We start from the raw sequence: 15815 nt of genomic DNA, 5'->3' as shown, positions 1-15815 counted from the left end.
ACCACACACATATCAGTAAGAAATATGACGTGTTCATGTACCACTGAAGACAGTTTAGCAGCCATCTCAAATTCTCTCAAGTGACTTGATTGGATTACTAACCATGTAATACAATAGCTTTTAACAAGATTGGAAAGTATTGACCTGATTTAACATGCTGTAAATGTAATAATAACAGTTTAGAAATTGGATGAGTACAAAAGTTGACATTTACTTTTAGAAAATTAAGTATTCACTAAATCATTCAGCAAATACAAATATTAAGCCATTGTCTTCAAATATGGATACCCCACACCTGCTTGCCATACTATGAAATCCCCAAATATGACAGAGAAACATGAGCATTGATCTCATTCTGACAAGCTTTTTCAAAGCTGAATGAGTCTTGTACACACTTAGATGCAATTAGTCAAATCAATGAAGAAAATGTAGGATTTTATTTATACATAAAAATATTACAATGAAGAACCTTAAAATGAAAAATAGTTCCGAGAAGTAAAAGTAATGTAATTGTAGATAGTTATGTAACTGAGAAAAGTACCTAAACATACCAAAAGGTAAGCTACTGAACCAACTGACCATACAAAGTAATGGACAAGACAAATAACATACAAAAAATATGGTAATGATTCAGGGATAGAAATATTGAAATAAAATTACATTCACTCGAGGGAAGCTATCAGGAAGATTACATTCCCTCATGGATTGTTTTTTCATTAAATCCATGAAATATGTTCACTTTCATTGTTCATAACAAAATAATTGTCAGGAAAGTCAACTAATATGAAGAAATTCCTCAAGGAAAGTTAAATTCCGCAGGCATGTGGGAATGTAATGTTTCAATCCCTACACTTGTATTAAAAAATGTTTGGGAGCACACCCAAATGATAATAATAAATAATAGTTATCAGCCTCAAATATTTCTTGAGATTATTTTAAAGCAGTATAGAAGTTAGGTGCTGTTGAAATGTTGATACAAACTTGATCTATTAGCCCATCAAAAGTGATGAAATGTTGTCAGCCAACATGTGCCATCAAGCATACAAAAATCCATACTAATACCTCTACAGCATCTACAATGATTGATAAACGTTATGGAATAAGAGATGTGGAAAACCTTGCAGCTTGGATAAATAGGCAGGAAAATTTAAGTGTTAAGCTTTTTGGTACAGTTAAAACCCTGGTAAATTACAAGCAAGTGTAGAGTAGGAATGGTATGATAAAATACTGACTATACTTATTTATCTGGATCTAATTACAATAAAGTTCATTTCTGTATAAGCCAGCTTAACTTATTTATGGCAAAATTCCTTCAATATTCTTGACATAAAAGCCAAAGGCTAAGTTCTTCCAACCTAACAAAGCTGGAAAAAAACAAATATATGATGCTAATACATTATAAAAGAAGAAATTATTAATATCTTAAACTACTTCTTATTGACAGTCACCCAATGAAGAGTTCAGCTGTGAAGAAAAAATAAGCTTATAAGAACAACTTAATAAAATTACTTTAAGAAAAATGAAGAAATAATTAAAAAGGATTTGGCAAAAGAAATATTAAAAATCCTTGTTAAAAAGTTTAAGAAGGATGCAGGAAAAAACTGGAAAAAATAAAAAGCCTGTAAAGAATATCTTGTAAATGTTAATTAAACAAATAGTTTAAAATTAAGAATTTCTCAAAAAAAAGATGTACTTTAAAATTATTTTAAGGGCTACCAAAATCTCTCATATTTTATATCTAACAATAATGATAATTTCAGTTCTTTGATAAATGTATAAAGGCTCTCCAAATGAAAGATATTTTAAAAGAAAAATACAGCTGCACACAAAATATTTTAGACTAGTAAACAGAAAAAACAAGAAAAGCTAGTTTAATAGTTTGTCGTTGCTCTAAGTCATTAAGATTAAAATACAAAGTACAATAGTTGCAAAAAGGTAATAAAACTAAATTATAATTAATGAAACAAATAATATCAAAAATTGTAAGTGGAAGATAAACATTCAAGATGCAAATTTCACACGGTAGAAAAAGTGATTAAAAGTAAATAATGAGTACTTTTTAATTTCATAGGATAAAAAACTGTAAATCAGAATGATAAGTAAAAGTGCAGAAAAACTCGTACTCGTTCAAGAACAATGCTTACTACCTACGGTGCAGCTACCCTATGGAGATATGGAGATGGTGCTGGCATTTTCCAGTTGTTTTATCAAACTTTTGTACTAATTCTGTAATAGGTAATGATATGCGCAGCCAAGTCTACCTCGTCTCATCAGAGGTAATGTAATACAGTTTAGCACTAGTGTATTCTCTTTGCACTTATTTAGAAAGATCACAGATAATTGTAACAAATAAATATAAAATTCAAGTACAGTCAAACATGTGAAAATTCTAAGTTTTGATTTAGAATAATATAAAATATGAAAAACAATGTTACCTTTCATTGGACTACCCTTAGGTTGAGATGGTTGAAACACATGTTTGTCATAGTCTGGGTCTTCTACTTCCTGGCAGCGATAAGACAGATTCCGAAATACACAAACACAGTTTTCCACACTTTTATTATCCATGTCATTCTTTCCGATTGCTGCTTTAACCAGATGCAATAAAGAATCTACAAGCCCTTCACACTCTCGAAGTTTTTTTCTTGCATATTCTCCTGCAGAACTCACATTTCTATAAGAAATAAATGCAAAAAAAATTTAAAAAACATCACATTTACTTACCACACCCTAGGCAGAATGAAATTCCCAGAGTTTTCCTTGGCAAACATGTTTTTCCCTTTAAATTTGATCTATGTTTGTAATACATCATTACATTTAATAAAATGTGAAATTGCAATATTTTATTCATGTAATTTTTAGTAAAGACAAAACAGGCTATATCATAAGTGTTACAGTTTGCTTAAATCTTATGTTGTAAAGTTTCACTAAGATCAATCATATCATTCTTAAATTATTGATACTTTATTAAAATATGCACAACAAAGACAGTTTATCCATTTGTTTGGATAGTACATATCAGTCACAGGTTTTAATCATAACTTAAATCGCAAAAACGATATTCCAGCATAGCCAACACTATAGATTTTAACAATTGTGACTATTATGTGTTGAGTTTTAATACACAGAAGGAACACACTGTTGTAAAATGGAATATTTTTTAACAAGAAATCTTCTTATTAGGCAAATATTTATTAGATCAACACCTCCACCCTCTTATTACAGGTGAGCCACTTACCTCAAAATACCACTAGCATTGCGAAATACAGTTGACCAATATACTTCTTGGGGTCGTACAGATTCAGAGTTATCTCGGTTACGATCCCAGCCAGCATGAGGAAAGATCACATGGCTCACCAGGACGCATAATGCATCATCTATGATTGGACGTTTCAAATCCTATACAAAAAACAAAAGTGAAAGATTGATGAGAGACACCGTAGCTAATTAAATGCATCATATATCACAAATAATATAAATCCATATTTCAATGCTTGATGTTATAGATATAACATACTATATTGTAATAACCCTTTACAAACTCATTACTATGTGTAATTCAAAAGAACCAATGAATGCATTAACCATATGCACATGGGCTAGGTCCATTGGACCAACCCTGTATTGAAGAAGGAATGTTGACTATAATTCCAAATTTACTAACTGTATTTATTTGAAATGTGGCCAGCTTTTAGCAAAATGTACAACTTTTTTGTACACAAAAAATCAAGTGTGTGTGTTACAAAGGTAGTTGTACTCAAGATATGTCAGCATGACTCAAACTCTGACAAGTTGGAGTGCAAGATTATGTTTATGTGAAGAATAAACATACTTTTATCCCTCATACAATTTACACACTGTATTTGTATAACCTTTGGAACTTCCAAAACGCATATCTACAGTTGTTTTCAGTATCCCTGTATACTGTTGCCAAATCAGCAATGTAGGTAAAATTAATATTAAATAACTCTGACAATAAATACATAATACCATGTTGAATGACATTGTAAAAGGTCACAGCTTGTGCACTTTTACCCTGTGCATATAAGGGTAAACTGGGAAATATTCAACAAAACTGAAGTGTCATGATCAATCATTTAAAAAAAAAAAATCTGAGAAAAAGGAGCACCATTTTAACATCATTTCAGATATTGTATGTAAACATCAAATATCTGTAAAATTTTATTTGTAAAGAACATTAACACTATCAAAGGCTTAAAATGGTATAACAACAACTCTCTGTAATACCATCTATTCATACTTTGATTTGTTCATGGTAGAACATAGTACGACAAGAAATATATAGATAAAAATGGATAGGCGACAAACATATAGAAAGCTGTACGATCTAACAAAGAGCATTAGGTCGAAACATCATCCTTTTTTAAATCAAAATAACAAAACTTGACAATTATTCAATTCAACCTATTCTTATTTAGAATATATAGTACAACAGTCACTATGCAAGATAAAATGTACAAATCAGTAGTACTACTTTGAAGTTGAAAAAAAAAGTACATACAAAAGCAAGAAATTTGAAGCACTTATAGATCATTTAAATATGAAAGAAGTATTAAAAAATCACAATATAATAGCAATTGAACTAAATGATATGTCACTTTGTATATTGTCCTATTTAGTCACACCAGTTAGTTACTGGCAAGATGAAACACTTGTCTGAACTTTTAGCAAATAAAAACATTTAGATTTGAAATATTTTTTCATATCATAATTTAAGTAGGAATTATTTTAAAAAATTCTCCAACACTAACTCAGCTTCTATTGTTATAAAATTGATATAAACAATTAAGTTGATTTTACCATGTTGTTAATAAAACTATTGATTTGGTTTCATGGAGAAAATATCATAGTTATAAAAAAAATGGCAAATTTACCTCACAAGATGACAGGTTCCACAAAATTCCTGTTACAAGTTCTCTGATTTCATTATCTGGTGTTTTTCTAAGTAGTCTTACTAATGCAGGGATTCCTCCTGCATTACGTATAGCTCGCTAAAAAAGAAAAAGAAAATAAAAAACAGTTATGATTTTTTATGATTCTGTCATATAAGGCTAAGTTTATTGACAATTACACCATCCACCATATAATTTCTTGTTCTCCAAAATGTATACAGCACAAAGCACGATGTTGTTAAAAAATCATTTATCACAATAGTCATATTTTGATTTCCTTAACATTACGAATATCTCTGAAAATTTCAGTGTTATTATTAGCAAATTAAACTTGTTATACTGGTTAATCTTTTATCATTTATCACAAATAGTCATATTTTGATTTCCTTAACATTACGAATATCTCTGAAAATTTCAGTGTTATTATTAGCAAATTAAACTTGTTATACTGGTTAATCTTTTATCATTTATCACAAATAGTCATATTTTGATTTCCTTAATGTTACGAATATCTCTGAAAATTTCAGTGTTATTATTAGCAAATTAAACTTGTTATACTGGTTAATCTTTTAGTTTATACAAGATAAAATATGCAAGTAAAAATGAAAAAAAAAAGAAATAATTTGGAGGCCATTTTATCTCATTTTCTAAGACATATTCATTACGTATAAATTTACTTTTTTGAATGAAATATCTGTCTTCACTCAATAACTTCACTGAATTTCATTAACTCAAGCTCACTGAATACAGGTATTTATAACTAACGTATTCATATAGATCTTAGATGAATTTAATAGATCTTAACCTCATATGCCCTCTGAAAATATAACTTTCAACAATATAAACACTAAATGAAGCTATTGTTGTGAATTATGTCTTAAAAATTCTAATTGACATTTTGTATTGTTTGCTACGGTTAATTTTTGCATGATGTAACAATGTGTGATGCCTAGAATTTTCCCTCTGTTTAGATTTGATGAGAAATAATTACCATGTAACGTCTTGAATTTTCTAGACTTGGGGGGGGGGGATAATGTAATGATATAAACCACCAGACCAGAGAATTGGTGAGTTAGTAAGTCAGTTCAGAATATAAAAAATAAGTCATTGCTTCATTTAATTTGTGAGTTAGGTCTATCTCTTGAGGAGCTGTAGAGTCTCTAGTAGAAGAAATAAAACACTTTCCTTCTTTTTTTAAAGTAGACTGGAATTCTCATTATTTTTACTGAATAATTAAAAAGAACCCACCCAACAATAGAAACCATTATAATATTGTTTTTTAAATTTCTGGGAAAATGGGTTTAGGTTTTTTTATTGATTTAAAAATTTTTTTATGTATAAAAATATGATAAAGATTCACAATTTATTCTTGTATTATAAACAGAGATCAAAGGTAAAGTCCCAATCTCACCTTATTTTCATCATTTTGTCTTCCATATGACAGATTTCTGAGAGCCCCACAGGAATTCCTTTGGATTTCAGGGATTTCTTGATTCAATAACTCTATCAATGGTGGGATTCCCCCTAAAGCCCTTTAAAAGATGGTTAACTTATAAGAAACAGGTTAGACTAAGAACTTGTTAAGATTAGCAGCTTCACACAAAAGTGCAATTCAGCACAGTGAATAATTACCCAAACCACAAGTGTGCAAAGTCATTTCCACAGGTAAACAATTAGGCCATATTAATCAAAATAAGCTTGTAATAATGCAAATGGTAAGAATTTTCAACATCCGGTTCAAGCAGTAGGAGAGTGTCCAAATACAGACGAGTCAAATTCCTTATATTATTTTATCAAGATAATTGTCAATTTTTATAAAACTGAAATATTTTTGAATCAGTGGTTAAAATATAATTTAACTTGTACACTTTCTATAATAACGAATAGATTATTTAATAAAACTTCAAACTAAGTATTAGGTCAAGCTTTTTATAGATGCTAATTCTTTAAAATAGAAGCACATATGCACAGGTCACTGTTTTGATGACCACAAATTGTCATTACTCAGGACTTCCCTACTTTGGACCAACCAAAACTAGAGTTAAAACATTTATACTACTTTAAACACCCACCATAATATAATTCTGAGAACAACTATTAGCTAACAACATATGGCTTTGTAAGTTATCAATCTTCATACAAAGTATATCTTTTAAAACTAAAATCTATAACATGTTTATATTATTCCAGTTTAAAATGAATAATCAGCAAAATATGTTGTGCTGCCGACAATTTTAAACTTTCTTTCATATAGCAACAATTTGGTATTATCAAAAATTTTTTTTTTATTGGCAAGAACAGCAAATTTAATTGTATTTATCAAAATCTATCTGGAGTAATTTTTACATTTTTCAGCAGAATTTTTTTCTTCATACAAAAATATTTAATTGTCAATAATCTTTGAAACTCATGATATGAAATAAAATCATTACCTAAAATGTATAGAAGGTTTATCAAGTACTTTGTTGTGTTTCTAAAGGTGGGTTTTCATGTACAGATTTTACATCATACAAGAAAACTCACCTGTTAAAAATTAGTATTGGGTTAAAAAGTTTATGAACTGTAAAACACGATTCTTAAATTCCTCACTCACACCTTGAACAGATGGATATATATATTTTTAAGGATCTACAATCTAAACTATGAGTTCTTCAAATCAGTTGAAGATAATATTTTGGAATAAACCTTTTTTTTCTAAACCATAAAAGGTTAGTCTCCACAAAGTTAAAAGTTAATAGCTAATTAATTTTTTTATTCATTTAATAAATATAAGTCTGACTTAATGCAGAAAAAAGTTATTTAAAGCTAGAATTCTACATTTTTCAGCACATTTTCTTTTACCTTGTCTTCTGTTTCATGTTATCATCCATGTAACACAGATGCTGAAGATAAGCTGCTGCATTTGCTCGCACCACATTATTAGGGTGTCCAAGAAAATCAATTACTTCATGAAGGTCAGGGTCTCTCCATCGTACATCTAAAATAAAGTTCAGATTTCAGTCCCAACTCTGCTTTTGTTAGAATTAAAAAAAAAGAACAATATTCATACAATTTTGGTTAATTCTTCAAATATACCTGATGAAATTTTACTAGTTATTATGTGACATTTCATTTTTGCAATAGTTTTTAGTTATAATAAGATAATGGCTAATTGTTTGGAATAGTTCGTAATCTGGAAGTATCCCAGTTTATTTTAAAACAACCATAGGCTATAACATTAAAATATAGATTTTCTTCATAGGTCCATTGGCCACAAAAATATAGTTGTTTTTTTTTAATAGGTGTTTTGCCCAAACAAACAATTTTCAAACCTGAATCACTCATGAAATCACAATTATTGGGACCAATATAGATTTATTATGTTTTAACAAAGAATACTTGCCAGTTTATGGTGCTTTTATTATAGGTTTTTGTTTACTGTTACATCAACAAATTTTATCCTTTTCTCCAAAGTCCTGTTTTTAACATGATTTATTGACACGTAAAAAATAAATACATGTGGGGTTCAGGATGGCTCAAAAAATATGTTTTATAGGACATTTTGACAAAAATATTAACGCTTATATTTTGAAAGTGATCCTGTAAGTCTTATAGGTTCACTGGGAAGCTTGTAACTGATGAAACACTTAGCTAGTAATTGGCTTAGTCCCAAAATGTCTAAAATTGAAAGTATAACATGACATCAATTTGAAGCCTATTCTATTCTTACACAGAGTTTGGCTGTCATTTTTCTTCAGTGTTATACACATTCTTAGATGTTAAAACAAAGGTTTACATAACTTGTTCAAGTGGCATAATTCTTAGACAAGTTGTCAAATATTTTCTGCTACAGAAATCAGGAGTTCAACACAGATAAAGAACAATTGCAAAGTTTAAACCAAAATTATCAGTGACTTTATTACTTTGTCATGAGTTCTAGTGACTTATCCATAATTCAAAGATGTTAATTTTTGTTTTTAGTATACCACTGACAAATTATTACTGAAAGAAAATTAAAAGTTTACACAATGCACATGCCAAAACATTTGTGCCATATCTTTTAGGAGTAGGATTCAATTATATAACTATTATCTGTTTGTACAAAATGATTGAATCTTGTCATTTTGCCAAGATAAGCACTTTTCATGTAAGCATATGTGTAGGTGTTTTTGGTTGTTGTTTGTTTTTCTTTCGTTTCTTTTATGAAAAGTAGTAAGAAATGTCATTTGAAAATTTCATTAAACCTGAAAAATAGTACAAAACTAACACTACCAACATTACATGGTCCACCTTGCTATACAATATGTTACAAAACTAACACTACCAACATTACGTGGTCCACCTTGCTATACAATGTTACAAAACTAACACTACCAACATTACGTGGTCCACCTTGCTATACAATATGTTACAAAACTAACACTACCAGCATTGCGTGGTCCATCTTGCCATACAGTATGTTACAGAACTAACACTACCAACATTACGTGGTCCACCTTGCTATATGGTATTAAAATACAGTGGGTAAACTAGTTTACAGTGCATTACTTGAATGGTATGCAGGATATTACCCTTTAGCAGATATTAGCACTTCAGTTGTAGTTAATGAAGTATATTTGTGTATGTAATTAGCTTAATGGTTGACAGTAGGTTTCATACGTGGTTTTCTATAGCGTGTGTGTAGCTATTTAAAGTTACAGGTAGTGTGCTCATGAAAAACTTGATAGAGCAGAAAAACATTTTTTCACTTTAATATGCAAAGTTGCACCAAATGTGAATATTGGGTCATAATGTTAAATAAATGGTCATTAAGTATAAAAAGACATCATAAAATTAAACTTCTTATAACTAAGTCACTTGTGTATTAAACTAGGAACTTTTGTGTGACATGAAAGAAACATTGCACATCTGCAAGCAGTGTTAGTTAATTAGGTGATCTCTTAATTGAGAAGAGGCTAGATTTAGATAGCTTATTATATGGTGTCTATTTTCTTCATTACTTCAGCTTTAATGCTTAAAAGTTTCTTATTAATGAAAGGTGGATAATATAGATATTAGCATTATTATAGCCATGCAGTAGTCGTCAACAGTTGCTTCTATTTCTTTAAGACTTCGCTGTTAAGCTGTTAGAGTTAGTTACTAAACTATCTGTTTTGAAGTGGTTCTTACTGTGAAGAATATAATCAGTCAGTTGAAAAATTCAGAATGAAATATTGCATAATGTTTTATATAAAGTTAGTTTTTGTAAATGTAACCATCAAATAAAGATTGATTTGAAATATATATATCTGCCAAGTGTCTGTACTGGAAAGTTAACATTTTCCTCAACTGAAAATGTATTTTTGAATATACTACCTCTAATTTTAAAGATTTAGATATCTAGTCTTATCTGTTGACAAGACTTAAAGATAAGAATTATCTAGTTTAATCCTAACATTAACCAAGATAAGTCAATAGATCATTACACGAATGTGGGAAACAGCAAATAGTTTTGATACCCAAGTGCTTTTCTGTGGCTTGGGAAAACTCAACTGTCACCTTCAGAATCCAGTCTCTTTCTTGACAGGACAAAACACAAAAAGATGACAAACATCTAGAGGAAAGGAAGAATATGCTAGGCAAAGTGACTGGTGAATCCAATATATATAGAGAATGGGGGAGAAAAGGTAGGATTCCAATGAAGAAACAAACTGACCTGGGACCTACTGAATAACACAGTGCATGTGTTAGAAATACAAGGACCCTGGCTGAGTAAAAGAATCAGACAGGGGTAGAATGGATCTAAAGATGGGAGAAGAAGGAAATAGAAAGAGGAGTTAAAACATAAATAATCTCCAGAACAGCTGAAATCATGTGCATAAAGGAAATAAAGGAACTAGGAACAAACACAGTGAAACCTGGTCACAAAACACTTGGAAAAATGGTGACCCCACACCAACAATGAGGAACCAAGACAGCAAATAAAATAAAATAATGAATCTGACAACAAAGATTAAAATGGAGGATTATAAAAAAATGATGGACAACATGGAAGTTCTAAATCCTGGAGAGAAGCTGAGTGGGGAGTACAAGTAATGGAAAATGAAGAAAATAACAGCCAGAAAATGAGAATGTAACACAGAAGTAAAACCAGTAAACTGAAAATGGAAGACAAATACTGCTCGAAAACCTGCAACAGGAGAAACCAATAGATCCCTGTTAGAAGACTAAGTGAAAAAAACAGCATGAGAAATGGGAGTAATTAAAGGATGATAACCTTGGCGTGTATAGCAACAGTAATTAATGGACAATAACCTAGGTGTATATATCAACAGCATGATGTATATCAACAACTCCAGGAAACCATCAGAGGAAGGACAAACTAGATGGGAAAACCAAGAAACGATATGCCTGGAAAGAGACAAGATAAATGCCATGCATGAAGAAGGAATGGATGAACATCGCACCTTGTCCAAATGAGCCAGAAGGAAGGAAAGTACTGTCTGATGAACAGCAAGAAGAGTCAAAAGAGTTCCACACCCCCAAATCTCCCAAGTGTCGAGAGATATTCCCCAAATGGAAAAAGAAGCATCTGGAAAAAGTGACAATCCATATAAGGAAGAGGAAGACCAGCAGCAATAGTGGTTCTATACAACCAACAGTCAATACAGCCTGTTAGTGTGGGGAAAGGGGTAAGGGGAGAATACAAGGGATCCAGCACAAGACAAAATCTTATGATCCAAAAACCCAAAGAGGATGGCAAATGTTGGCATGATTAGGAGGAACTAGGACTGCGAGAGAAGCCCATGTCCCCAAATGGGAGAGAACTTCAGATGCAATAAGGAAAGGGAGAAGTATTCTTTGATAGATTGTTTAAGGCAGAGTATTCATGATGAAACTTAGTTGAATGGACAGCAACTGCCTGTTGTAGAAACACCAGTGTTAAGAATGATGTCTCAAAAGTCTTCTGCCTATCATCTTCAGGAAGACTTTTGAAATGTCATCCTCTACACTTGTGTTACTACAACAGGCAGTTGCCATCCATTCAACTAAGTTTCATCACAAAGGGGAGAAGGTTGGTTCTAATCAAGAATTGAGATGAAAAACACCCCAAGAAAACTAGAAATTGATCAGGTGTGATGAATGAAATCCTCACTGTGATGAACCCACCCACACAGGCAGCTTCCCAAAGAAGAAACTGAGTATGGAGAGTAGATACGGCCAGTGAGAAAGCTATAAGTATCCAGCTGTCCCCAGAAAGGTGTATGCTAAATTCACAGAAAGAAGTAGACGATCAAAGGTCTAGACCATTCAACTGAACACAGAGAAAGCTGAGGCAAGACTGAACAAAACACCCTACACTGAAAACACAAACACACCCATGACAAACAGAAAGAAGAAAAATGTCTAGATGCTAGGGAAATAAGAAAATGGAGAGATATGTATCCAATACATCGACCTACATCATCCACAAAACACGAGTCCAAATCCCTTAACGAAAATTATCTCCTCACAGAATGGACCATGAAAAAGTAAGACCTGAGTCACCTCTGACTAATGCTGGGAAGAAACAGGATCCCACTGAGGGTGAAATAAAATTGATAGTGATATAACAGGGGGTGGCAAGTGGAAATGAAGTTATGGAGACTTTCTAAAACAACCTGATCTCTAAATAGTCAGAAAACCCCCAAAACCTAGTGATAGAGAAAAGAAAAAAAAAGAGCCATGCGCAATGCACATTACAAAAAGAGGATAAAAGAACCCGAAAGAAAACAGGATCTCGACCTAGAAGAACCCAACTTCATAGCAGCCATATCTGTAAAGCGAGGCTGAAAAGGAAATGAGTGCTATTGTAGCACAGAGACAACTATAACCAACAGAAAAACAAAGAATAAAATTGTAGAACAACACCAACAAAAAGGCAAAAGAAAGATAAAGCACAGACTATAATGGATAACGTAATAAAGGAATGGGAAAGTTCTGAAGTCGGGAAATGCAATCTAAGCATCAGGGTCCAAACCTCACATTGGAAAAGAAAAAAATCTAAAAGGGGCAATGCAAATTATGGGTAAGTAGAATGAGAAAAGCATCACAGGCCAACAGACATGGGGGACAAAGAATAATGACCCCCAAATGGAAGTGTATCCCAAAACAACAAGCATGAACCCCATTATTTGGGTAAGAAGGAATAACCAAAGAAGATCCAAAGAGAGTATGGGTGAAATCAAAGGAAACATGAGACAAAGATAAAATAACATACCTTAGGAAACAATGAGTACAAAGGGTGAAGGAGGCCTAGGTTAGACCCCCCTAGGATGACATGTGATGGAGAGTAGAAAACTAGTTATATTGTGACTCTCCATTAAAAAAAGGAAAAAATGGCAGTGACAAAATTAAAAAAACACTCAAAAGTAAAAATTCAAGGATATAATAAATAAATTGCAAGTGATAGGGGTAGTGTTTCATCCCTATTGGTGGACCGTTACTGCATGATCATTTGCAAAAAGAATTGTGGTTACAAGGCGAGTTGTAAGCAAAAAATTTGTGCCAAGATTGGGCAGTACTAATCGAGAAAGCTTTTTAGCGAGTAGAGGTGAAATATTGTCTCGGAAACTTGAGATTGCTAATGGAGCTATTGGATTTTGTGAAATTTTACGACTGAAATAGTCTTTAGTTTGATGAGCTTGGAGGAACATTAGTAACCTAAGAGTGGATGTCCACATGCTAAGCAAAAAAAACGACTGATTTGTAGAGATTTTGAATCTGGATTCTGAAGATGACAGTTGAGTTTTCCCATGCCACAGAAAAGCATTTGGGTATCAAAACTACTTGCTGTTTCTCAAATTTGTGTAATGATCTATTGAGTTATCTTGGTTAATGTTAGGATTAAACTAGGTAGTTTTCATCTTTAAGTCTTGTCAACAGTTAAGACTAGATATCTAAGTCTTAAAAATTTAGAGCTCAACTGTTAGTACAATTACAAAGCTTGTTCTAGCTTTAGTGTTTTTTGTAATCTGTACCTCAGGTCTTGCACATAAACATTACACATAGTTTTATTATATATTAACAGACTGCCAAACCACTTTTTCATTATTTAAGACACTACACAAACAAAACAAATAACAAAAATGTCTTTATTATCTGCTACACCATCAACATTTGATAATAAATATAATAAATGGAAAGTTTATTTTTGCAAATAAAGTTTGACTCTTTTGAAGAAATGTGTGTTCTTGGCTTGCATTGTGTGACAATATACTTGCAAGAATACAACACATCTGTAAAAAATCTTTTTTATAATAAGGAATGAGTTTGAAATGTTGATAGGAGCACTGTGCAGTAAAGATCATAAGGGTTAAACCCAAAAGAAAATTTAAAAAAAAATTCTCTAGTTTGACAAAACTAGAGGCACAATAATTTTAACTTTAATAAATTGTACAACCACCCAAGTTTCAAAAAAGCCCATTCTAGCAAATATTGGTTCTATGTAGTATTATTTTCACAGCAATTATCCTGAGCAAAAAATAAGATTTACCTCTTCCTTCAGTTTCAACAGGGTCATAGTCAAGATGAGGATGTCGTGGAGGTGGGAGAAGTTGGCCCTCTGGAAGGGTTTCCAATCTTACATCATCTTCTAACACTGCTGTGGGAGCAGGGTAGTAAGGAGTAGGATGGCCCTGTGGATGGTCATCATAGCTTGGTCTTTTGTCTAAGTACCCTTGAGGTGGAGGACCAAGTTCATAAGGATTGTAACCTGGTGAAGTAACTGGTATTTGAGGGCCCGGGTACCCATACGGGCCTAGGAACAGTAAATGAATGTCAAAAAACTAGTTACAGGAGCTCTCTTAAAAATTTAATCACGTTAGATATTGATGCTGCCCACAATGATTCAAAACACAAGAATAAAGAAAACTAATGCAATTTCTTTTCTGATTAGAAGCTTGTTAAATTTAAATCAAAAGAAACTACTCATTGGTTGTGTATTTTATAAGTATAATAAAACAAAAAAAATAATTTTAATAAAAGTTGTAATTCTTTAAAGAATAAATAAACTACGAGAAATTGTACATACCATTGCCTGCAGCAGAAGTTGGTGATGGAGCCTTTATTAATTTTTTGTTTTTTACAAACATTTTACTTTTGTATTTGTGGTTCTTATAAAGGATGCACGGGTACCCGGCCATTGATTTGGCTACCCGGTAAAACTCGGCTCCGGCCAAGTGTCAAAGTTAAAATCAGCCAAATCCGGGTAACTGAAAATGGCATCTAAGCCCTAATCTTTGTGGCAACTTACGTGGTACTGAAAGTTACAGTCAATAATTGGTTTAGTTAAAGAAACGTGTTCCGAGCAACAAAGACTGACAACCTGCTGAAAGTTGGAGATTCGGAGAAGAATAGAAGTTAATAACAGGCATGGCTTGAGAAGTGGATTTCTGGGAAAGGTGGGGTTTTTAAGAACAACAGGGGTTAGGGTTTGAGAAGTTGGGACTAGACATTAATCGGAATAATGATTCTAAAACATGTCAACATCAGTGTTTTTGCATTTATTTTCAGTGGCCTAACTTTTGGAAGTCAAATGAAGCTCAATTTCGCACAATGGCCAGAACAAGGCAGTGTAGACAGCGAACGGGCTTTTAGTGCTGCTGACAACATTACCACCCACAAAAGGTCAAGGCTTTTACCCAAAAATGCCAAAATGCTACTGTTCCTCAAGTACAATTTATATAAATTCCAAAAATACAAGTATTCTGCAAACTGGTGTGCACATTTTTGTCAGTTAATTTTGGAAGTTGAAAGTAGAACTCAAATGTTCTATTGGTGATTATTTGGTTAAATTTAATAAACCTCAATTTTGTTTTTGTTTCTAATTTTTGTGTATGTTGCTTATTTATTTGGGGGGAGGGGATTAGTCCTGGTTAACACCCTGCCCCAGCCAAAGCTTAG

The 15815-nt window shown here is 32.1% G+C and overlaps 1 protein-coding gene across 5 annotated transcripts in view; it reads right to left on the bottom strand.

The window, feature by feature from the left end:
• Positions 1–15815, bottom strand: part of LOC106461498 (catenin delta-2-like) — a 129027-nt gene that overhangs the window by 16957 nt on the left and 96255 nt on the right. For all 5 annotated transcript variants that reach the window (XM_013921319.2, XM_022388472.1, XM_022388473.1 and 2 more), the window contains 6 exons: positions 14407–14670; positions 7755–7890; positions 6325–6445; positions 4896–5012; positions 3239–3399; positions 2436–2674 (listed from right to left, as the gene is read on the bottom strand). In XM_013921319.2, the coding sequence (XP_013776773.1) occupies positions 2436–2674; positions 3239–3399; positions 4896–5012; positions 6325–6445; positions 7755–7890; positions 14407–14670 (1038 nt within the window). The remainder of the gene's footprint in view (positions 1–2435; positions 2675–3238; positions 3400–4895; positions 5013–6324; positions 6446–7754; positions 7891–14406; positions 14671–15815) is intronic.

This window comes from Limulus polyphemus, unplaced genomic scaffold, assembly GCF_000517525.1.
Source record: "Limulus polyphemus unplaced genomic scaffold, Limulus_polyphemus-2.1.2 Scaffold972, whole genome shotgun sequence".
In the NCBI taxonomy this organism is placed as follows: domain Eukaryota; kingdom Metazoa; phylum Arthropoda; class Merostomata; order Xiphosura; family Limulidae; genus Limulus; species Limulus polyphemus.
Note: the sequence above shows the minus strand (reverse complement) of the source record. Positions and strands in the feature narration are given on the sequence as shown.